Below are 23,841 nucleotides of genomic sequence, written 5' to 3'. Positions count from 1 at the left end.
CAGTGGTGACGGTGGTGGTGGAAGACACGGAATGGCTGGCGGCCTTGGCTGCAGACTTGGAAGGGCAAAACCTCAATCACAGGAGCTGCCTCCTAATGGGTGTGGGTGGGTCCTTCCTGGGTGCCAAAGGGCAACTGACGCTTGGCAAGCACGAGATGGGGCTGACACTTGCACCTTGTCCATCTAGAAGGAAGCTATTCAGCCCATGCAAGAAAGCCACACCTCACAGGCAACAGGCAGATCATGAAAACAGATGTAAAGTGAGGTTTTTTCCAATTGAACCATTTTAAACCACAACTAGGAGCTGCTGATTGCAGACTCCCTAACAGCAGTTTGGTGCCCCACCCACTAGGGCCTGAGCACTGTGCAGGCAGGCCCAGCTCCATGCTGCCTGAGGGCTTTTTCTGGGGGCAGAACAAGCCAGGGAATTTGCCCTGGGAGCAACTCACAACCACTGACTGAAGGGAGCGCCAGACCAACAGCCCCTCACCCCTCAAGTGAGGTCATTCAGAGGTGACTGTTGTGCACTGGCTCCCAGAGGCGCTAAGCTCCCTACCAGGCCTTGATAAGGCACCTTATGGGCGGCCTCCCCTTCCAGTGCTTCCTGGGATCACCTCCCACACAAACTGCGTGTACCCAGTCCTTGTCTTAGGCTCTGCTTCTCAGGGATCCACACCAACCCGCCACATTCTGGGAGAAGCAGCAAGTGCTACCATCCAAAGGAGGCACAGGAGACAGAGGTGATGTCAGGGACAAGAGGTGGAGACCTCCCAAGAAGCCCCTTGGAGGCATCCTTGACCACGAAGGCTCAGACCCCCGGCTCAGGGCCACACAGAGAGGCTCACATACTCACAGAAGCAGACGTGCGTTAATGACACTCACAGAAACAGAAGGTGAAATCACACAGCTTTTAATTCAAAATGGGAAAGACAACATCACCCAGGCCAGACCTCTCGCACCCACCTGATGGCACCTTCTCTTCCTGCAGACAAGGGAAGCCCATGATTATCTCGAAGCTGCCCGGTGGGCACGGCTGGGCCCAAAAGGAGCTACAAAATCCCCCTGCTGAATGACTGACACACTGTAAACTGCGGTGGGCTGGACACCAAGCAAGGCTTTCACCAACAAAATCCTTGCTGACAATGGTGCCTCAGTGGGTGCAAAGGCAGGAACCGGCTCCCCTACCATGGAATCTCAGAGGCCTTTCGCTCTGTGATGACTGCAGGTTTGGAAGAAGAAAGAGGGCCGAGTTCCAGGCAGCTGCTCCACACCGCCCCAGCACTAGCGGCTGGTGGACCGTTTGGGGTTGGCTGGCAGGGACGGGAGCAAGCGGGGTCAAGGGCAAGCGGGGCTGGCCCACTGCATTGGTTTGAGTAAGTCACACAGCAGCTCTGGGCACAGGATGCTCTGCGATCCCTCCCCTCCACCCTCTGCCAGACCCCTTTTCTGCCAGTTTGTCCCGTCCACTTGTCCTGGGTGTGGCAACACACCAGAGTGGGGAGCAGGCTGGGAAGGAAGACACCAAGCTTCACCTGGCTGTGTGTCTGTCCGTCCCCATCCCCATCCTCCCTCCTTGCCTTCTCAGGAAGTCCCAACCCAGTAAGGCGTCAGCGGGGCCAGGCAGCACTGAATTCCTTCTCTAGACCCTGGACAAACTGGTCGTTGAGGAAGAGCAGCTGACCATGGGGCAGGAAGCGGGTGAGGATGCCCTCGATGCGGTCAGCCCGCAGCAGGAGGCTGGCACCAGGGGCCAGCAGCCGGAGGTGGTCAAGGAGGAGGCGTGCCAGCAGCCGGAGCGTGCCCTCGGCCAACAGTAGGTTCTCATGGGCGTCCAGCACCAGGGCAAAGCCTAATGAGAGCACGCCCAGCCACACCACCGTCCGCGGCTCCCGGAAAGGGTCCCCTGCCGCCAGGCGGAAGGCCCCACGTGGGGCCTCATGCAGGGGCACTGGCTCATCGGAGGACTGGGGCTGCAGATCCATGGTGGGCCGGCCAGACGCCTGTTGTTGCAGCCGGCACATGGACTCCACCTGCCTGGAGAGAGCGGGCAGGTCACTGACTTCTGTCATCTTCATGACCATGCCTGGACCTGCGAGCTGCCATTATCCCCATATCTCAGATGTAGAATCCAAGCCCCAGAGAGACTAAGTGACCCGCCCAGAGCCACAGAGCAGGAAGCATGAACCCAGATGGGAATCCATGCTCCAGCCCTCAGGCCCTGAACCACTTCACTCCATGTGGCCAAGAGAAGGAAGGTTTTGAATACAGCTTCTTGGGCTGGGGAAGCGCACCAGGGGAAGAAGATCCTGACCTACCTGCTTCACAGAGGCCTGCTCAACATAAAGAAAAGCAAGCAATGAGAAGTGGAGTGAAAGCCACATCCAACCCAGGCTGTCCAAGCTCTCTACTCTCGTCCTATCCTGCAACCCTCTCCAAATAAAAAAGACAGACTTTCCATTTGGCCATCTAGGCTTCTGAAGCACTCTATGAGCCCCCCTGAACCACCTTCCAATTAGGGTTGTGCACAGCCAGTCTTAAAGGCATCTGTTTGGTTTTCTGTGCCACGAGGGGGAGGAGACCCAGAGGAACAAGGGGATGGCAGGAGGCTGGCACAGAGCTACCCCTGGGTGTTAATCCCCCACCCAGAACACAGAGGTGCCAAGAGAGTCTTGCCCCTGCTGGCTCTACCTGGGTCTGGGATGGGAAGGTCCAAGGCCAGCCACCCCATCTGGAACAGCGTTTCTAAACTATGCTCTGTGGATCGCAGGCTTTTGGGAGGCTCTGGGCACAAAGAGTTCCCAGGTACCACATTTTCTCTCCTCTTTAGAGATTCATAAAGCTTAAAGGCACACTACAGGCCCTGAGAACTCCCTAATTGCAATGCATGTTTAATCTGTACCTGGTTCTGGTGCCTATAGTCAAATCCCAGCTCTGTCGCTTTCTAGCCACGTAACCTTGGCCAGGGTAAGTTCCTTAAATTCTCTGTACCTCAGTTTACTCATCAGTAAGGTGGGATAATAACTGTACCTACCTCAAAAGACTGTTACAAGGATGAAATGAGTTCACATACATGAAATGCTCAGAACATAAATGCTTAACACATACTTACAGGCTCAATAAATGCTAATAGTAATGATAATGATAAATAGCATTATTATTTCTTTAACTCTTTTTCATGTAACACTTGTGAACAAGTGTGGAAGACTCTTTGGAAAATGCTACTCTAAAACTTTCTCTCTGCTTCTTAGTCCTCCTGTTTCTCTGTGCCCCCCAGAAAACCTAACACAATTTAGCATGTGTTCAAAGAAGGGCAGGGGCTGGGCTGGGCGGTTACCTGGCCACGGCCAAAATCTGTTCCTTGCGGAGAAGCCTGTCCCTCTCAGCGCCATGTGGCCGTGGGTCATCGGGTGAATTCTCAGCACCAAACACACAGGAGTAGAGCACTCGGCAAAGACCTTCCTCAGCCTTTGGGGCCCACAATGTGTGGATGACGAAAGCGTGGACCATTGCTCTGGGGTGGGTGCTACAGGGAAGCCAGAGACCTCGGTGAGATGAGTGCAATCACAGAAAGGGTCTGGGAGCATGTCTGGAGACTGGCGTGGCCGGTCAGTGGTCCTCCTCGGCTACCCAAGACACATTCCCAGCCTCTGAATAGGCATCTGGTCAGCACCACCTCTGCCCATAAGAGTCCAGTGGTGAAGAAATCTCAGACAACCCCAAACCCAGTTCTACAAAACGACTGGCCAAGAATCTTCAAAAGTGTCAAAGTCATAAGAGTCAGGGAAGCCAGGGAGCTGCTCCACACTGAAGGACACTAAAACAACAGGACAGCTGGATGCAAAGTGTGACCCTGGACGGGATCCCAGGCCAAGAAAAAGGTAGTTTCAACATAGGGCATTATTATTAGGACAACTGGAAGCATTTAAATATGGACTACAGGTCAGATAACAGTCTTGATCAATGTTACTTGGTTTTGAATGTAGGAGAATTTCCTTGTTTTTAGAAAATACACACTGAAGTACCTCTAAATATAGAGATCAAGGGGCATCATAGCTGCAACTAACTTAATTATCAGAAGTATACGGGAGTTCTTTATAAGAAAATAGTTGAGGGCCAGCCCCATGGTTTAGCGGTTAAGTGCTCGACATACAGCAACTAGAAGGATGTGCAACTATGACGTACAACTATCTACTGGGGCTTTGGGGAAAAATAAATAAATAAATAAATAATTTTTTTAAAAGTTAAAAAAAAAAAGAAAATAGTTGAAGTTTTCTGTAAGTTTGAGATTATTTCAAAATAAAGTCTACTAAATAATTAAATAATAATAATAGCGTGCAGCTGGCTCAGTGGCCAGCCTGGGGTTGAAAGGCATCAGGTACACACTCAGCAGATATCTGTAGTTAAGGGTAAATAAATCGACAGTTTAAACTGATCAAACTGGAAGGTTCCAAAAGGCACTTTGACAACGGGAGCCCGCTGACCTCCAGTGACCTTCTAGCTGCAGGAAGAGCGCGTCATCGACCTTCGCCTCCACGTCCCCAACCCCCATAGACAAATAGTAGTGGCCAAGAACCTCTACGTCACTGCCTCGCGCAACCCTGCGGCGCAGTGCATTTTGGGGGTTGTAGTTCCTTGCTCCAGTCAGCCAGGCCTACGCGGGGCACCCCACACTAAGTGTGAGGCCCTGCAACCCCGGGCCGCTATCCTCAAGGCGTCGCACTCACCCTTCCTTCCGGGCCCGCGGACTTCTAATAACAGGCGCCTCACTCGACAGCAGGAAAGCAACGGTGGTTGCACGACCCCCGGGCGCCCGCGCACGCTAGTCGCGGACACGCGCACCAGCATGACGCGCGCCGGGTGGGCGGTGCCTTCATGTTCCGTGCCCTGCTTCAACCGCGGGGCGCGGGTGGCGTTCTGTCTGGACACCGGGCGCGGCGACTTTTGTCGTCAGGTCAAAAACTCTCTCCTCCGAGCTCCCGGCAGGACTCACACCAGTCACTCCTAGCCCGGCTACACAGGGCTCGTGCTGGAACTTCCTGGACCAGCCGAGCCCCAGGCCACCGCCCCCAGCGGCCGCGAGGGGGCGCCGCGGCCTGGCTTGTGGACCTTCCGGAAGAGGCCGGACGCCGCGGCCCCTCCCAGCGGCTTGCGGGGCCTGGAGGCGCAGGGCCGAATTCGCCAACTGACCGCTGTGTCTGGGAACCACTGGGGCACGTGTTAAAATGCAGCTTCCTGGGCCGTAACCTTGGAAATTACGACTTCGGGAGGAAATAATGTATATTTAGGCCGTTTTGGGGGGGATTCTGGGTTGTGGGTTCCTGCGGTGGGTTAAGACCAGGGCTCGGTTTGGAGTAGAACGATTCAAACTCTGGTCCCAACCCTGTGACCAGCTGTGTGTCCCTGGCAGGTCAGTCACTTCGTTGGGCCCCAGTGAAGCCTCATAGGGTTTAGTAGGCTGACCAGTTTTTCCTTTCACGTTCCCACCTCTAACATGCTGGCTCCTCGACCCCTCTCTGAGGGAGGCCATCAAAGGTATAGTAAAGAGGCTTATGCCTTAAACCTTAAAGGGGCACTGCAGGCACCCGCCCCCAGAGCTGCAGCGGGATAAAAGCCCCACTCGGGGGAGGCCCAGAGGTGGTTGGGGCTGCACGAGGCCTGTCTGGGCCTCACTGCCTGCCCTGGGAACATACACGTGCGCACACACACGTACGCCAGCCTTTACCTCTTGGCACGTGAATGCTGGAGCCTCCTCAGATGTGTCCCAGTGTCCTGTGCCTCAGAGCCCCCACCTTGGCTGTTTCTCAGCATGGAATGCTCTTTCTTCCCCTTTTTTTTGCCTTTCATAATGTGCTCAGACCAAAACTTAAGGGAAGCCTTCCTGCCTGACTGCCCATTAGCCTATTTTGCACCCATCGTGAGGGTCTGCCTGTGGTGGTGATGTCTCTCATGGGATACAGCCAGGCTTTGGTGCCCAGGTTCACTCCCCAGGGCTGTGCACAAGGCAGGCCTAGAGCCCACCTGAACACACTCATTAGTGACCGAACAAATGAAGGACAGGGCAGGGCAGCCCACGCAGGGACCCTGGAGCCAGGGTGCTCCAAGGGTGTGTACTCTGGGCCCCTCTGGCCGTAGGACTTGGGCAGGGGGCACTGAAGGAAGGCTGGAGGAAGTGGCCCGGGGGCTGGCCAGAGCATGTGGGCATTTCGACCACAGGTGCAACACGCGAATATATCTGTAAGTGGAGGGGCAGGCCCATAGACAGCGTGGGGCCTCAGCCACAAGGCTGGGGGTGATGTTGGCTCAGTGCCTGGTCCATGGTCCCTATCACTGTCAGCCAGTACTCATGTCTGCCAGCTGATTACAACAGAGCTGGCAGAGGGCTCTGGTTGCTGGGAGCCACTTGGCATCTGGAAGCCAGTGTTCCGGGCTCTGTCCATTCCTCAGGCAGTGAGTCCACTCCAAGTCCTAGGCCCCTGAGGGGCCGGCCTAGTGTGAGCTACGTGGAGGAGACAGCAGTGAGAAGCTGGCCTGAGCCACTACCCTGGAGGCAGTGCGGGACCCAGATGGAGGTGGTCTTCAAATAAGTGGGGCAGACTCAGGTGCCATTCCTGACTTTATGCAGCCCTCAGCCAACTTGTGCCGCTGAGGTCAAAAGCCACGTGCTGAGGACAGTGAGACAGGAAGGAGCCTGGGGCCCCTGAGACACTGTAGAGCCTTCTTGCCAAGTGAGCAGCACATACGTTTTGTTAAACCGCTGTGTGGAGTTTCTGTTACATGCACCCTAGCTCATTCCTAAGGGACGCCGCCTGTGAAGTCGGCAGGGTGGAGCCTGGCACATAGTCGGCACTCAGTAAATCACTAAATGTTGCCAACCATTAATGCAGAGTCAGGATAAGAGAAGGTGTCAGAGAGGCCCGGTCAGCACTGGAAACAGGTGGGGCCTTCTGGTCTGGTGGCACCTCAGGGGCAGGGGGATGGACAAGCTGAACTTCCCGGTGCTTCCTAGAGTTACAAGCCCTGCCCTGAAGACAAAATGGAACAGTGAGTGTGGTGGGACTCTCTGTGTACGTGTTCTTGTGTGCAAGGCTTTTATAGTGGTTACCCTAGAGATTGCATGGGGGCCGGGCACACGCTAGATGCAGACGTGAGTTTGTGGGATATGGATAGAGTATGTGTGTGTGATAGAGACAGAAACAGGAGAGAAGGAAGAAGAGGAAAATAAGCACTCCAAAAAAATAGAGGAGCTGGAAGGAAGCAGGTGGCTGAATTTGAGGCCTGGCCCACTTGCCTGGATGCGGCCGGACCTTCCCATTGTTTCCCCTCCCCCTCCTCTGGCTGTGGGCAGAGGTGCCCATTGCCCCACTCCCCTGCCCTGCTCCTCTCAGTGGTCCTCTGAGGTGGGGGGGTTTGTCTGCAGCCCCTCGTTTTGGCCACTTCCCCACACTCCCACCCTCCATTTCTCTCTACTCATGTTGGGGTGAGGCCTGCCCCACCACAGTGGCAGGCAGCCTGGTGCTTGCCTCTTCTGATCCCCCTTGGTGCCCACCACTGGGATGCATGTGGTGACTGACCCTGACTCAATCTGAAAAGCTGGTTCCATTCCCCACCTACCCAAGCCACTGCAGGGTCCTGAATCACTGATGGGCAGCCTTGCTTGGGAAGCTTTGATGCTTCTCCCAGACATCAGGACCAGACCCGGGACCTGCTTACACGCCTCCAGGGACAGGGAGCTCACTTCCTGAAGACAGCCCCATTGGTTTTTGACAGCTGGAAACTCTTATTGATGATCTTTATAGACCCTGAGACCTCAGGCCAGATCAACTGAGCCACCACCCACTTCTGGATGTGGCGAGGGTGGTTAGGTCAAATCTGCCAGCGCTAGGCAGCAAAGTTTTTTGAATGACTCCATGATAAGGCTGTCTAGATGTTTCTCGAATTGTAGAGCAGGAAACTAACAGGAAGAGGGGTTCTGCTTTGAGAATCCACGTGGGCTGAGATTGCGCAGATGTGGTTGTCCTAGAATAAAGGGGACCAAAGTCAGGCAAGCCTTGCCATTCCGTCTCCTTCCACCTCCCTGGGCCATCTCAAAGATGCCATTGTCCTGTGTGGGCAGCCTCCCACAAGCCACCAGACGGCTTCCTCCTCCTCTGTCTCCACCAACCCCCATCCAAAGCCTCCTGCTACCCTGACTGGGGCAGTAGGCCACTGGACTCCTATACAACCACTCGGCTTTTCTGCTGGAACCCATCACCCAGAGGCTTGTCCATGTGCAGAAAGGGGAGGAAACCCTCAGGCTGGCTCCTTTCAAGTAAATGTTTTTAGGCTTATGCCCTTTTCCTGTCTGATCTCCTTGTGATCCCCACACTGGCCCTTGGTCATAACAGCCACAGCAGACTCTTGTATGGCACGCGCTGTAGGCAAGCCTTCTGAGTGCTTTACATCCACTGACTCATTTGATCCAATCCACAACCCTTTGAAGGAGGGGCTTTACAATCCCTATTTCACAGATGAGGAAATTGAGGCACAGTGACATCAAGTAACTTGCATGATGTTACACATGTGCTGAGGGAGGTGTGCATGTCAATAGATTTCAGCCTGCCCCTTCCCTTCCCCTCGTGTGTCCCCTTGTCCCCCTGTTCCCTCATGGTCACCCCAGGGGCAGGCTCAGATCCCCACCCCTAGCTCCAGGAGGCTATAACCCTAGCCCTGCTTTCCCTCTACAACCCAACTTCAGGAGATCCGTTCCCAGCCCAATTGGATGACCTCATTCCCCAGTGCTCCCAATCCCAACCCAGGAGGCCCCCCCCACCCTCCCGTCAGGGAGCCCCAGACCCCATGGAAGTAGTCTTGGCTGGGCCCCAGGAGCATGAGGCCGTGTGTGATTCGTCCTTTCAAACAGCCACGCTTCCTGCAGGGCTGAGAGCCAGGAGGCCCCACGAGGCAGCTCAGGCCCAGCCACGTGAGGCCCCTTCCCCTCCCACTGCCCCAGGCCCCGCTGACTCAGAGCCTGGCAGCTGCGGTCACCACCCCCTCCGAGGGATGTGTGTGCTGGTGTGGGGTGTAGGCTGGGTGGGGCGGAGGCAACCCCTGCGGCACTCCTGGCACCCGCACAAACGCCCTGGTGGGTTGGGTGGGAATGCTTCTTGCCTTCTGTCCCATAACCAACTGTCTTTGAACAATAGACTGTGGATAACTCCATGTCACCTAGCATTCTCTCAAGGCGTGACTTTCATGGCTGCACAACAGCAACTTCTCCATCCTTACTCAACTTCCCTCTCCCGATTGTTTCCAGATTCCACGTGGCCCTGGACCTCCTTGTCTAAACATCCTTCCTTTCTGCACCATCAACAGTTTCATTACCTCTGGAAAGGAGGGTGCCTGTGTGTTCAATTCCAAGGATAAAGACTTCTTAGAAATCATAAGTTTCTAGATGGTCATGAGCTGTCGTCAGTGGAGGGACGCAAGCCAGTGACATACAGCCAGTTAACTCCAAAGAGTCACTTTAACTTTCTTAAGAATCTGACTTAAGGAAAAAATGAGGACTAATATTTCGATGTAGGAGAGTCAGAACCCAGGCTGGGTCAAGGTGCGTGAACCCCTGCTCCTGCCACATCAGGGCACGTAGGCTCAGCACTTGACAGTTAGCAGAGCCCTTTGCTATATATGACAATCAAATTTTCTGGCTAAGAGAGAGAAATTAAAATTTACTAATTTTGATGAGAATGTGGAGCAACACGGCTCTCAGACACTGCTGGTGGAAAGGTAAGTTGGAATAGCAACCTTGGAGAACTGTGGACATTTCTAAAGCTGAACATAGACACTGCACCTAGCAATTCTACTCCTGGGTTTGTTCCCAGTACAATTTGAAATAGTCCCAAATAATCCACCAAGGGCAGAATGAAAATGTTGTCTATCTTGATTATGGTGGCGGTATGCATTTGTCAAAACTCTCAGAACTGTACACTCAAAAGGGTGTATTTTGCTGCATATAAATTGTACCTTAATTTTTTTAATTTAAAAACTAGAAGCAAAAAGAATAGAATGACTAATTCAGTTTAGGAGTATGTCCACGTAAGGGACATACAGCAATGAACTAGAATAAACTACTGCTATAGGAAAATGGATGGATCTCGAAATCCTTATGCTGAATGAAAGAAGCCAGATGCAGAAGAGAACGAACTGTATGGTTTCATGTATGGAAGTTCAAGAACGGGCGAAACTAACGTACCACGAGAGAGGTCAGGATAGTGGTGACCTGTGGAACGCGGGTACCCGGGAGGGAGCGTGAGGGAGCCTCCTGGGATGCAAGAAATGTCCTGTATCTTGAGCTGTGTGGTAATTCCTCAGGTCTGTGCCCTATACTTAAGATGTGTGTCCTTGATGAAATGTTGATTATTCCTCAATTTAAAAAGAAAACATTGGGGCCAGCCTGGCGCAAGCGGTTAAATGCCTGCACTCCACTGTGGCGGCCCAGGGTTCGCCAGTTCGGATCCTGGGCATGCACCAACGCACTGCTTGTCGAGCCATGCTGTGGCAGCGTCGCATATAAAGTGGAGGAAGATGGGCACGGATGTTAGCTCAGGGCCAGTCTTCCTCAGAAAAAAGAGGAGGATAGGCATCAGATGTTAGCTCAGGGCTGATCTTCCTCACAAAAAAAAAAAAAAGAAAGAAAACATTATTTCTTATAATTGTCACTGAAAGTTAGTCAGTGAGCAATTCAGACAATGCCCAGACCCCACTGGTGCCTGCTGACTTGGCCAGGCTTGGCACAGGCCAGCTGCCCGCTGTGCCCCACCCCATGCAGCTCTTTAACCACGTGAGCTGGCTGCACGTGGCCGCTCCCAGGCTCCTCAGCTGGCTGGAATGCCTGCCTGCCCCGCCCTGGCCTGAGCAAAACAACCTTTAAAACTGGCTGGCAGCCCAGGATTTTAAACAGCTTCCTCGCCTGAGCCGCTCTCCTCTCTGTGAGCATCAAAGAAGACAGTTCTCTTGCTGAGGGGAAGGAGGATTGGGTCGCCTCTGCCCCATACCCTGAACTTCCCAGGGGCAGAGGGGGTCCTGGCCTGAGTTGGAGAGGTGAACACTTGGCGGCCATGCCTCCCTCAGAGTAGATGTCATCACCAGGGCCTTCTCTTGGGGAAGAGTTGTCGTCTGGCTTGACCACGGCACCTTCCCTGCCCTTCTCCTCCGTTTCCCTTGCAAAATGAGCGGAAAACTGACCTGGGAGGCCTAGGAGACAATATGTAAAAGTGTCTGGAGCAGACTCAGTGCCCCATGACTGCAGCTACAACTCTGACAGTGGGTTATGGGGGTCAGGCGTGGCCTCAGATGTCAGCACCTGGCACGCAGCCTGGGCATTGTCAGACGCTCAGCACCCATTGCTCCCTCCTCCCCATGTGGCCTGGTCCAGATTGATGGAGTAGCAAGTGGACACTCAGAGCAGAAGCCAGGCAGCCTAGCCCCACCCCCTTGGCTGCTCTGGGTCCAAGAACTGGGGGGTGAGGAGTGGGAGAGTCCTGGGCACTAGAATGCCTGCTCTGCTTGTATCTGTTGTGTGACCTGGGTCAAGTGAGGGCCCTCTCTGAGCATCCAGCTGCCTTCCTCCTCTGTAAAACCAGGAAGGGGGAGGGGGTCACGAGACCACTTGAACACTCGGTGTAGCAGGCAAGTCTCAACATGACAGTGCCCAGGGCTCTCTCCTCCCATTTCTCTGTCTCAGGGGTCTGCACATCTGTTTTCCCTTTTCTGGGGCAAGTCCGGTCACCCAAATAAATGCTGGCCTTTGTGTCAGCTGCCTGCGCAGTGGAAGGGGGCTTCTGGAGCTTTCAGGGCCCCTCCCTCCCTGAGCAGAGGCCCAGCCCTCAGACCATCAAAACTACACCCTACCACCCCCGACACGTTGTGCCCTTGCAGGGGGCTCTGGATCAGGAGTGGATACCAATGCTTCAGGCATAAGAAACTTGAGGGACAAGCTGGAGACAAGGAGGTGTCCTTTAGACTCAGCCTGGGAATCTGGAGTCCCTTCCTGTTGCTCTGGTAAGAAATAGCCTTCATTTTCCCATCTGCGAAATGGAGTGAATAATCACTGCAGCACGTACTTCAGAAGGTAGATGAACTTTGACAGAAAGTGGGAATGATGCCTGACCTGTGTGCACCCTATCAGGCAGCATCAGATTTTTACATTTGCAAAGGTATCCTCACAATCACAGACAGCTGACATTTGGGGGGCAGAGGGTCATCTGCTTATCTGCAGTGGTGTTCCGAGGGGATTTCCTGAGACGCTGTGTTTGGGCCCAGGACCAGTTCTCCCAGATTGGCCGTTTCCCACTCTCTTGATCTTGAACTCAGCATCTCCTAGGTGGTGGAACCTCTGCTGGGTTCTGGGGATACTGAGAGGAAAGCCATTTCCCTGACAGGGCAGGAAGGCTTCTGGGAGGAGGTAACATTTGAAATCTAATCTTAAAGGAATAACAGATGGGGGACAGCACTCCCGAGGATAATACAGCAGCTGCAAAGGCAAAGAAATGTGAAGAGCAAAGTGTAGGGGGTTTGATTCAGCAAGATGTGAGGAGTGAGGCTGGGGAGGGCCCAGGCCCTCAAGGGCTGTACCAGGAGAGGGCAATGGGGAGCCATTGACAATTCTAGACGAGAGGAGTGATGGCAGCACTCTTGCCTTCTTGGTGCAGAGTTTAGGAAGGGTGAGCCCAGCCAGAGGTGCTTGAGCAGCCAGATGAGGGGAAGAGGGAGGCTGAATCCAAAATCTGGGCAAGACTTGGAAGAGAGCATGAGGCCACCTCCCCAGGAGTCTTGCAGCCCCAATCCACTGACCTGCCCCTCACCCTATCCCTCCATCAGGGCCTACCATGGCCTTGCAGGACAAGACGCTGGTTACTCAACTTGCTCAGTGCTTTATTGAAACAAAGCCCTCGCAGATGACTCATCAGGGCTTCCACACAGCCCTTCCCACATCCTGAGATTCAAAATCCAAAGGTGGCTCTGTCCTTGGTTTAGCTGCTTCCATGACATTTCCTCTTGAATATTTCCAAACCTTAAAGTATAAAGATTTTGTCCACACAGAGCAGGCTGTCATGCTCACTGACATGCTTCCACTCGGTGGTTTGTGTGTACAAGGCGTTTTTGTGCATCCATGGCCATCCATCCAACCATCCATCCATTTGTCCATCTGTCCATCCGCAACAAGACAGCAGCAAGTTCTGACCAGGCCCCAGCATTCACAGCACTGGGGCCGGGCTTCCAGCGGGCGCATGCCTTGGCCCTCACCCAGGGCTCCGGAAGATAACAACATCCCTTTCTGAGGCAAAGAAGCCAGGGCCACTTGAGTAATTAATGTTTGAACCTCCAAGCCCAACTGGACAGGGGAACCTAAACCTCAGCCTGTGAATGTCCTGAGATGGCAAAAATCAGACCAACAAATCAAGCAGGTAACACTGAAACAGGAAAGAGTAAGAGCTTACGTGTGCGCAGGAAGTTGGTGTGGAGGGACAGGAAGGAGGGGACAAGATGGAACTCGGCAGACACCCCCAGGAGACCTGCAGAGGGCCCGGCACAGGGCTGACTCCCAGGGCAGGGAGCAGTGCAGCTTTGGCCCCTCTTGGGGGGGCTGAGTCTTTCCCCCAGCCTCATACATACAAACAAAGCCCCTGGGAAAAAAGGGGGCTTTCTGGACACAGGAAGACAAAGGGTTAACCCAAACAAGGAAGAAAAAAAGCAAAAAGCCTCCTGCTGGACACAAAATGCTTCCTTTGAGCTAGACTTAATCCAATTTCACTAAGTCAACAGGCTGGGCTCTTCCAGGGGTGGGGGTAGAGGGGGGAGCACCAGGATATGGAGTATGATTGGAGAGAGACAGGGGATGGGCCGAGGGACAGACAGACAGGACACCCTCGCCGTCGTTCCCCTGGACAGCACCTGGGGCCTCCAGCAGACCCTCAGCCCTGCAGGCCACTGGGCAGCTGGCGCCCAGGCCACGCGAGGCAAGGAAGGCAGGCGGGACAGTTGCCAGCCCCTCACTGGTCCTGCAGGCGGCTGCAGAGCTCCCGCCGGCTCCGCTCCCCGGCCCAGCTGCGCGTCTTGAGGCGGAAGGTCTTCAGCTCGTCCTTGAAGGCCTCGTGGTTCATGGGCCGGTAGTCCTGGGGTTCACAGAACGTCTAGGGCAGGATGGCAGGGGTCAGTCAACATGGGCCATGGGTAACTCTGGGGGGACCCAGCCCTCCCTTCTCCTTCTCTGAGGGCTACTGCCTGGCTGAGCCCTTTCCCCTCAGTCCAACATTCCCACGGAGGTTGTGGCCAACCCCACCCCTGGTACCGGGTGCTGTGGGAAGAACTCCTTGTAGCCGCCTTTGAGGATATACATCTCAGGATAGTAGAGGCTGGGGTAGTCGTTGGCTGCACGGTCTCGTTCCCTGATGAAACGGCACCTGGGACCAGCAGGGGTGTGGGGGTAAGAGCTGGGCATGCAGTGGGGTGTCCCTCAGGGGACCTGCTCCCTGTGCCCACTCCTTTGAGGGCCTTGGGGAGCCACAGCAGGCTTTTGAGTGCAAGAATGTCAGCAACAAGAACACTTTTAGATATCTGGCTACAGGGTATAGAAGAGGTTAGGGAAGTGGAAGGAAGGAGGCAAATCAAGGGGCTCTCTGTTTCTAGGAGGCAGTTGCACAATCTTTGTTAGAGATATCTGGCCTGGACAGGGGAAGGGGAAGCAGAAAGGAGAGAAGTGGATAAAATTAAGGAGATACATGCAGGAGATCTGCACAATACCTGGTGAGGATGATGTGGGGAGAGGAAGGGACAATTGAACCCTGGAGGGTCTGTGTCATGAGGACTGGGACAGGGCCCTTGGATTTTAAGGACACTGCTGGAAACTTGGAACCAGATTTTGTGGGGGCAGCGGCAATGGACGGAGGGTGGATGTGAGGCCTGATGAGGACGGTGAGAGGCAGACAGGAGGAGGGTGCCATGCACAGGGAAGCGGGGTAAGGTCCACTCCAGGCCGTCAGATGAGACAAGAGGCCCAGGCAAAGGAGTGGGGTGCTGGGCTTGGGCCTCTTGGCCATAGGATGGCTCCAGCACCCGCAAGCCCGGGGAAGGTCAGGAGCAGGCTGGGTGGAGCTGGGACTCACATGCGGGGCCCGCGCTCAGATGAGAATTCACAGTGGAAAATGAGGATGATTCTCTTGTCCAGGCTACAGGGAGTGATGGGGCTCTGCAGCAGGAAGGTCTCAGCATCCCGTTCCAGGGGCAGGTTCACAGCAGTCTGCCAGAGGAGCCAGAGGTCAGGCCACAGCCCTGGGCCTGGGCGCCAGACCACTCCCCTATGCAGTCCCCAACTTTCAGATGGGTGACCCCACCTCTTACTGGGCAGGATCCTTCCCCAGGAGAGGGTGCACCCGCCATCCACCAATTCAGTCTCCCAGTACAGGAAGGATAGAATGGGGTGGTCCTTCAGGGCCTCTCCCCATCACCCCGCCTCACCTTGATGTGCCCGCCTTCATACTCGTACGGGTATCTGCAGTCCACAATCAGAAACCTTTCCACGATGTTGCTGAACTTGCCCATCAACAGGGCCACCATCTATAGGAGGCCACGGAAGGGGGTCCTAGCAGGTCAAGCTGGCAGGCAGGAGCTGGCCCCTAACCCTACAGCTGACCCAGTGCTCAAAGCCCATCCCCAGGGAAGGTTAACAGGCAAACAGCAGTCTCACATGTGCCCAGAGACTGGCTCATGCCCACATACCGTTTCTGGCGAGATGTACTTGAGGTCTTGGTGCTTTCCATCCACAGTCTGTAGGAGGAAGGCCTGAAAGGAAGCAGGCAGAGAGAGATTGAGAAAGAAAGTGAAATTGGGAAAACTAGGAGCCTGGAAAAGATGGAATTTCATTCCTAAGCCCAGAGGCCACACTTGCTTTGCCCTTCAAATTCAGCTCTGGTTCACATAGCAACCATGAGGCACCTCTTGGATCTGATACCCAGGGAACAACCTTCCAAGGGGAAATGAAGAAGGGGAGCAGAAGAGATGAACTCCCTGCTTCCTGCCCCCACACTCTGCCAAGCCTGGGAATGAGGCCCAAGGAGTTTCCAAGCTGGATGTTAGTTTGGAAATGTTTTCCAAGGTTCAGATACAACTGATGTCCTGGACAGATTTGAGGTGGAGTCAGGAAACCAAGGAGAGCCAGAGAGAGGAGTCGAGGTGAGAATAAAGGATGATAAGATGCAAAGGACAAAGTGAAGGTGGCCCCTGAGGAGAGAGGGAGGTGCCAAAGCAGAGGCTGGGCTCGGGGGCCACAGTCAGAAAGGGATTGAGCCTCCTGAGGGTCCCACTGCTGGTACCTTGGAGTAATCCCCGATCAGTTCACGGTGGTCACTGTCCAGGATGTTCTCGATCTCATCGTGACACAAGGACTTTGAGCGGAGAACGCGGGCTTTCTGTGAGGCAGATGGTGGCCAGGGTCAGGGGTGAGGCTGCCCCTCAGTACCCTGGCTGGCTGGTACCCCCTCTTCCCTGCACCGTGCCCTCTGCCACAAACCCGGCCAAGAAGGGCTTGCAGAGTGGACTTGGAGGGTGGCAGCCCAGCGCTGCCCCAGGAGAGGGCACTCACAGGTTCCTCGGCCTCCCGCTGCTCCTCTGGAGGGGTTACACTCCTCCTCCGCTTGTTCTGTATGGGCAGGTCCCTGTCCTGGGGCCGCTCCAGCCTCTTGAGGATGGGCCGGATCACGCTGCAGGGCATGGACGGAGAGCGGAAGAGCCGCTGGCACTTGCTGTGCATGATGAGGTCCTGGCAGGGGCAGCGGGTCAGGAGTCAGAGTGTCCAGCCCCTTCCCCCCAAATACCACCTGGAGGGTAGGGCCTCCGAGTTCTGAGGGGCCACCCCAGAGGCCCACCTGCTCCTCTTCCTTTTCCGAAGTCTTGACCAGTGGGGCGCTAATGAGGCTCTCCATGCCTGGGGGGACTGCATCTTCGTCCTGAGGCCAAGTCAGCAAGGATATGGTCACACCCACAGGGACAGGCCAAACCCCAGGCTGCTAGTCCTCCAGCACAGCCTTCCCCATTCTCCCAGTAACCCCAAGGCCAGCAGCCCTCCCTGGCCCTGCTAGCACCTCCACACAGGGCAGTGCCCCAGAACCAGGAAGCTGCAGGGCCCCACTCGCTGCTGGGGCTTGCACAGAATCGTGAGAAGTGTGGCCATGCAGGAGGGCCAGGCTCCCCTCCGCCCTGTGCATCCTCCTCTCACTGCAGCACCAGCCACCTGCTCCTCTCTGATTGGCCAGAGCTCAGGCTGTGACTCAGTTACCTCCGGTTCCTCTTCTGACATTGGAATGAGGTCATAGTCTTGCTGCAGGAGCTCAGGGCTCTCCTCTTTTGGGAGATCCCAGGGAGAGAGAAGTAGGGGGCCTGATGGCACAAGGCTGTTTACCTTTAAGTCACTCTCCAGGATGTCCACGAATCCATCATCTTCCTCGGTAGCCCCCTTGGTGGGGGTCAGGGAGAAGCAGCATCGGGCCAGGGGACTCAGCTCCTCTACTTCCATCTTGTGCTCAGGGGTGAGACACTGTGTGGGTGACAAACAGACACAGGCTACTTAGGGGTGGAGACCTGAAACAATCCCCACCCCTCATCCTTCTGGGAAAATGTTCCCACTGCCTTGGGGCTCAGGATCACCCTCCCGTCCCCCAGGCTGCCTTCAGGAGCACCCGCCCTGCATGCACGCCTGCCCTGCAAAGGTCAGCTCTCCTGGAGTACCATCAGGTCGGGGGCCGAGCTTGGCCTCTGGGCAAAGGCTTCTCTGCGGCTGGCCCACTCTGCTAGAGCATGGGTGTGGCTGGAATGTGTGGGCTTCCATGGCATCTTGAAGACAAATCCATCCTGTGTGCAAGATCGGGGTGGGGGGGCATCATCAAATGCCAGAGAAGCACCCCAGCATGTCCCCTTCTCTCCCTGGAATACTCCCACTCCAGCCTTCTGGAAGCGCACATTCTCTTTGTCCTCCCCAGAGCTGTGGGCACTTCGGCCGCATGCCCGGCTCTTCCTCCAGCTGCCGGGCGCTTGCGAGTTGGTGATGTTCCGTAGTACAGGACTGTGGCCCAGAAGCCTCACCTAGGGAGCCAGGAGGCAGCAGGTACTGAAGGCTGCATTCCTCTGGCAACAGGCAGGCCCGACCTTCTCCCATCCCTCCTCCAACTCCCCAGCTCATCTATCCACCTCCATAACCCACAGCCAGACCAGGGACACCCAATGGCTTCAAGTCTACCCTCTGGAAGTCAACCCCAGATCCCTCCTGCTCCTCCCCAATCCTGGCTAGCGTGCCTGAACCTCCTATCAGGCCTCACAGGGCACTCACCGGCAAAGACTGGAAGCGTCGGATGGAAAACTGCTCACTGCAGATGGAAACAGGGACATGTCAAGGCTAGAGAGTCCAGGGCCACGACAGAGAGCGTGCAGGATGCCCCTCTACCACAGAGCCCTGTACACCCCTATGGGAGGGCCTGAGAGAGCATCCTCCCCCTTGCCTACACCACCCAACCCAGGTTGTGGTGGATAGACCACTGGAGCCTGTGTGAAGAAGGCCAGAGCACTTACTTTCGGATGACCCGGCTGGCTGCCTGGATGGCCTGTTCAAACCTAGGAGAGAGAAGGGTCCATGCAGCTCAGCTCTCTCTACAGCCCATCACCCACCCCAAGCATCAGGTCCCCAGTCCACAAGACCAGGGGGCCAGGGCTCAGGCCAGTGGAAAGAGGAGATAGAAAGAATACCAACTATCAGGGGGCCCAAGCATCGGGGAGGGGGAAGATGAGAGGCAGCCTGGGATTTTAAAGGCTGCCCTGAATGGAAGAGGGCCCAGAGAATGGCAGCGATGGAGAGAGCTGGGGCAGGTCACAGGGTAGCTGAAGCGTTACCAAGGCAACAGTCTCACTAGCCTGCCCACAGGCCTTCCACCTGTATGCAAATCACCTCAGCGGGGCCATATGGCCTCCAAGAAAGGCATCCATCCATCCCATGATGACAGGCCTTGGCTGGACAATGTGGGTGTCTCCAGGGCCTAGATGCCAGCAAGGCTGGGCTTCCCTCCCCTTGTGTCAGGCTGTCCTGGCTCCCCCCAGGCCAGGGGCCTGGTTTAGTATACCCCTGGATCAGCCCCAGGCTGCCATGCCAAACTCCCTAGTGACAAATGTGCAGGGTCACATCCTCTCCTCCCTCCTATGGAATTTTCCAGGACCCAGCCTCTGTCCCACCCCCTCCTTCTGCCTTAGAAGAGGACAGCAGGCAAGGAATTCCAACAGATGTCCCTTTTGAGGCTAGGGCACAAGCTTCTATAGATAGGCCCCACACCCCTAGCTACATTACCACAGACCACCTGCCACTCAGGGCTTTTATGCATCTATGCGTACACACACACACACACTTCTTTCTGAGAAACTGTGTAACTGTCAAAGCAGGTGCAGATGTGGGGGGTACTGAGGGCTAAAATGTCAGGGGGATGGCTCCAAGGTGGGGGGAGGGTGGCTGTGCCCAGCCAACCTGGCATCAGGGATGACCAATTTCATTGGCTTGGTTTCCGATCTGCACCTGGGCCTTGAGGGTAAAGCAAGGACAGCTCTGAGTTGCCACCAAAACCCAATCCTGCACTTCCCCGCACCCCCACCCAAACCCCCCTCCCAACCCATTTCCTGTTTGTGAACAAACCCTACAGCCCAGCCTAGTCTGATCAAAGACAATGGGAGGAAAGACAACCACTGCCCTAAACCCAAAGCCATGGCCTCCCAGCCCAGGCAGGGGATGCCCAGCTGTCCCCACTATTGCCTGGCAGCTGCTCTCCTTGCCAGGAGCTGAACAGCTGGATGGCAACAGCTGTGTTCTGGAAGGTACTACTCATGTCCCATAACCAAGGGAGAGGGATCTGTCCCCAGCAGATCCCACCAGCTCCCTCTCCACTCCCTTTCACAAAGGCCCTGGTCCAGGGGTTGGCCAGAGGGTCAAGTGTCCCTGAAGACAGAGATTGCAGATAGGACGGCCGAGGGCCAAACCAGCCCGCAGCAACTGTTTTGTTTGGCTTAGAGTGAATCAAAGGGTTTGCATTAGCTGGACTATATTTTAAAATTGTGATATTTCAGAGAAAAAATATGTGTATAGGGCAGAAAGAAAAACAGGACACACACCAGACCTGTTCCCACAAGACAAGGGCTGGCTGGAGTCAAGTACCTGCTACTTGCAGAGGCCACTGTCCCCACCACCCCAGCCCTGAGCCCACTCTCAGCTGCTCCTGTGAGAGGAGACCCTTCTCTGAGTCAGGGAGCAGAATCCCAGGACTTGGGAAGGTCAACTAGTCCCCCCCAGTGGGGATGCAGAGAGGTCTGTGCACTCTCTCAGGCTTCCCCAGAGAGTTCATGCTAGAACTGGGATTCCCAAAGGCAGGCGCCAACTCCTTGGTGGTGGGACTCCCTCTTCTCTACTCACGTGTGCTCCGCCATCTGGGGGTCCATGGGGCTGGGAGAATCCATGCAGAGACCTGGGGGACAGAGCACCTTGGTCTGAAAGGGGTGGCATTTCCTGCACTTTCCCCACCGTGTCCCAACCCTACTCAGCGAAGGGAGAAAACCTGTTTCTATTTTAGATCTTGACACATTAAAAAATGAAACAAAAACCCACCCATGGACCCCAAGTACTCCACTCCCTGTTTACTATGGAAATTCCTCTACTTAGGTTTTTAAACCAAAACTTTGCTAAGCATTTTTCTTGAACTGGTTTAAAATAATTTGTTCTAGAATAAATAACAGATTTTTGAAGGAAAAGGTAACAGCCGAAGGCAAGTGAATGTTATAAAATGACCAACTTTCAGCCCTAATGCCTCCCAGGCAGGACTGTGGTTCAGGAACTTCAGCGCTGGGTTTTAAATAGGTAAGATCTTGTCTTGGCAGAGGGCCCCACCCAACCTCCCATTCAGCAGCCTGGGCTGGGTGTGGTGAGCCCCACCAGAGGTGGGCAGGGGGAGGCTCCTGCGCCCACCAGGTTGTGGGAAGGATGTTAGCTTGATCTGCAGGGAGTGGGGAGCCTCAGGCAGCCCCCCAAACTCCCCTGGCACCCCTGGGCCTCACCTGCATCAGAAGATTCAGACGACTCAGATGACAGGGAGGATTCAGACAGCCGCCGCGACAGGGAGAGGCGTGTGAGCAGGCTGCCTACCTGGGTCTTTGGGGTCTCGCTGGGAAGGTAGCAGGGACCCAGGGAAGGAGAAAGGTAAATGTGGGGCTCAAGGCTGGCTGGCCCCTGTTCCCACCAAGCCACCCACCTCTGAAGGGCGATCCAGCTTTTCACTGCCCCAGGGAGGTGATGGCATGGAGGGCCTACCCTCTCCTCAGGCCCTCCACAGAGGCCCTAAGTGTCTTCTCTTTGTCGACTGAGTTAAGAAAGGTCCTCCTGGGTGCAGGGGGAGGAGAGCCCAGGGCAAGAGAATGGAGGTGGGCTGGGAGCCATCCTGGGATGGTGGGGCAGCAGAGCAGCCCTGGAGCGCCTTCCCTTATACTCTTCACGCCCCTACCCATCCACAAGCCTTTCTGGAGGAAGAGCCAAGACTTGGTCTCTATTGCTGCAAGGACAACCTGGCCTGGACCCTGCAGGCTTGGTCAGCGAGCAGGACCAGCATTTAATCCCTTAACCCCAAGGAAGAACTGGGTGGAGGGAGCAGGGACAGGGACATATGGAACCCGACTGCTCTGCCAAGTTACCCCTCCAGGCTCAGGATCCCCTACCTGGGGCAAAATGGTATTAATTTGGGCAGAGACTAGGGAGACAGCGTGGTGGAGGCACACTGAGGGAGGAGGGGGAAAAGAGGGTCTCCAGAGGATGGCGCTGGCCAAGAGCAAGTCACCTGGAGGGGGTCAGCAGCACAGCCCTGGCCTCCTTGCCCTTGTCCCGGGCCCCTGAAGCAGGCTCTGCCCGGGACACCTCCTCACTCCGCCTCTCGGATTCGTTCCCATGCCGGGTTCCCCAGGAGGCCCGGGACCAACACCCTAGTGCGGGCCTCTCACCCCACATCCAGCTCCTTGGGGCACCCTACCTGCCAAGCCCGGCGAGGTTGTGCATGGTCTGGGTGAGGGTGGTGACCGGCGAGGAAGAAGCCGCGCGCTCCGGGGACCCCAAGAGGCCGTGAGCTCCCGGCCGGAGGCCCGGGAGGTGGCCCGGACGCTCGGCGCCACCGCGCATGCCGGCCGGACTGAGAGCCGAGCCAGGCGCGGGGTCCGGCTGGGGCAGCTCCATCGCGGCGGGGACCGCAGAAGGCTGGCTGGAGGGCCGGGGCAGGGCGACCGACAAACGCCGGGCACAGCTGGCCGGGACGAGGTGCACGGGATGGAGGGGGCAGGGAGGGAGGAAGAGCAACGGGGCCGGAGCGAGGGAGGAAGGAGGAGAGGGAAGCGGGGAGGGTGGGGAGGGATGGAGGGACGCGGGGACCAGCCACCAGTCCGGGAAGCCTCTAGCAGCAGCTGCCACCTCCACCTCCTTATATATTCGAAAAATAACAGCGGCCGCGCCGCCGGACGCCACCAATGGGGGCGCGGGTTGGAAGAAGGCGGGACCGAGGGCGTGGCCCGAGGGGTGAAAGGCGCGGAGGCTGGAGCAGCCTGGCCCCGCCCAGTTCCAGGCTTTGCTGGGGGGCGGAAGAATTGTGGTTTCTCCCACGCCCCCCACTACCCCCTAGCCAGGGCTCGAGGATCCTGGCTTCCCAAATTCCGCTTCTCAAGATGTGGTTTGGCGCTGAACGCCCCAAGCGGGGAGGGCCCCAGAGGAAGCAGCAACCCCCTAGGGTGGCCTCAGAGGGACTCCCCGCAGGTTTAACATCACTTACCACCACCAGTAGGCACTGAGAGGCTCCACTCCAGGAGTTTGCCAAACACAGCTGCGCTGTACGGTCTGCGTTCGCCACTCCACCTCACAGACCCGGGCATTCAGGCGTGGAGAAGTTCATTAACTTGTTCAAGGTCACACGATTGGGCAAGTGGTGGAGCCGAGATTCGCCCCAGGCGCCTCTGCTCCCACAGCCTCCCTGCCCCTGCGACTGGCAGCGCGGAGCCGCCCCAAAGCGTAATTCCCACGCGGAGCTCCCAGCTCAGGAGGTGGACCGGCGGTGGGGGCCGACGCGCAACTGATGAGCGCTTCCGGGGGCCCCAGGTTAGATGTGACCCAAGGGATCCGATTTTATTCGGCAGCCCCAGAGCAGGCTTTAATGGTTGGCCTAGGCATGAGTTATGGCAGTGGGGGCCAAGGAGGGTGTCGGCAACCTCAGAACCCAGTTATGGAAGCATCTCATGCTCATTGATGGTTTGGCTAATGTGGTGCCAATGGCATCATAGTGTTTAATTGGTGTTTCTTTGATGATCAGGGAGGACGAATTTGTCACTAGTTTAAACTGAGCATCTTCTAATTATCTAATCACCTTCCAGTGAGCCCGCTTTCAGAAGGCTGAGCCCAAATGGAGGGGGCGGTAAGCAGCTTTTGCATCCCATCTTCCCAGGGAAGAGGTGGCCTCTGGCTGGGCGGGGCGCAGCTTGGGAAGGAAGGAGCTGTGGCCTTGCGCCCCTAACCGTGCAGCCCCAACCCACTGCAGCCTCAGGAGTGGCAGAGGGAAGGGCCTAACGGCGGGGGGGTTGGGTGGGCGGGGACGGATATGTGGAGGAAGCCGATGGGAAGACCCCAATCCCACCTGACGGGGGTGATGAGGGTGGGGATCGTGACTTTTCCTTCTCTCAATATTTTGCCCAGCTTATGTGCTGTGCCAGGCCCTATGCTGCATGCTGAGCAGGGCTGAGGTTTCCCGTTCATCTGCCCTAGGT

At 56.0% G+C, this 23,841-nt stretch overlaps 2 protein-coding genes across 4 annotated transcripts; both read right to left on the bottom strand.

The window, feature by feature from the left end:
* Positions 1-894: 894 nt before the first annotated feature.
* On the bottom strand, positions 895-5,055 carry AP5S1 (adaptor related protein complex 5 subunit sigma 1). Its single transcript, XM_058563137.1, has 3 exons — positions 4,725-5,055; positions 3,335-3,523; positions 895-2,034 (listed from the first exon to the last, which is right to left on the bottom strand). The coding sequence occupies exons 2-3, from the start codon at positions 3,505-3,507 to the stop codon at positions 1,608-1,610; spliced, it is 600 nt and encodes a 199-aa protein (XP_058419120.1). The 5' UTR covers positions 3,508-3,523; positions 4,725-5,055; the 3' UTR covers positions 895-1,607.
* A 7,833-nt stretch (positions 5,056-12,888) lies between these two features.
* CDC25B (cell division cycle 25B) lies at positions 12,889-23,034 on the bottom strand. 3 transcript variants are annotated; one of them, XM_058563133.1, is made up of 16 exons: positions 22,071-23,033; positions 21,109-21,215; positions 20,471-20,522; positions 18,595-18,636; positions 18,356-18,392; positions 17,989-18,111; positions 17,758-17,880; positions 17,432-17,566; positions 16,899-16,979; positions 16,616-16,792; positions 16,347-16,442; positions 15,754-15,816; positions 15,493-15,591; positions 15,141-15,274; positions 14,327-14,438; positions 12,889-14,168 (listed from the first exon to the last, which is right to left on the bottom strand). In XM_058563133.1, the coding sequence occupies exons 1-16, from the start codon at positions 22,268-22,270 to the stop codon at positions 14,028-14,030; spliced, it is 1,722 nt and encodes a 573-aa protein (XP_058419116.1). In that variant the 5' UTR covers positions 22,271-23,033; the 3' UTR covers positions 12,889-14,027. The 3 variants fall into 3 exon arrangements, with proteins under 3 accessions (XP_058419116.1, XP_058419115.1, XP_058419117.1); XM_058563132.1 differs by having other exon boundaries at positions 17,758-18,111; positions 22,071-23,034; XM_058563134.1 differs by lacking the exon at positions 17,989-18,111 and having other exon boundaries at positions 22,071-23,034.
* Between the last annotated feature and the right edge of the window lie 807 nt (positions 23,035-23,841).

Source organism: Diceros bicornis, chromosome 19 (assembly GCF_020826845.1).
Source record: "Diceros bicornis minor isolate mBicDic1 chromosome 19, mDicBic1.mat.cur, whole genome shotgun sequence".
NCBI lineage: Eukaryota > Metazoa > Chordata > Mammalia > Perissodactyla > Rhinocerotidae > Diceros > Diceros bicornis.
This window is presented reverse-complemented; position numbering and strand designations above follow the sequence as displayed.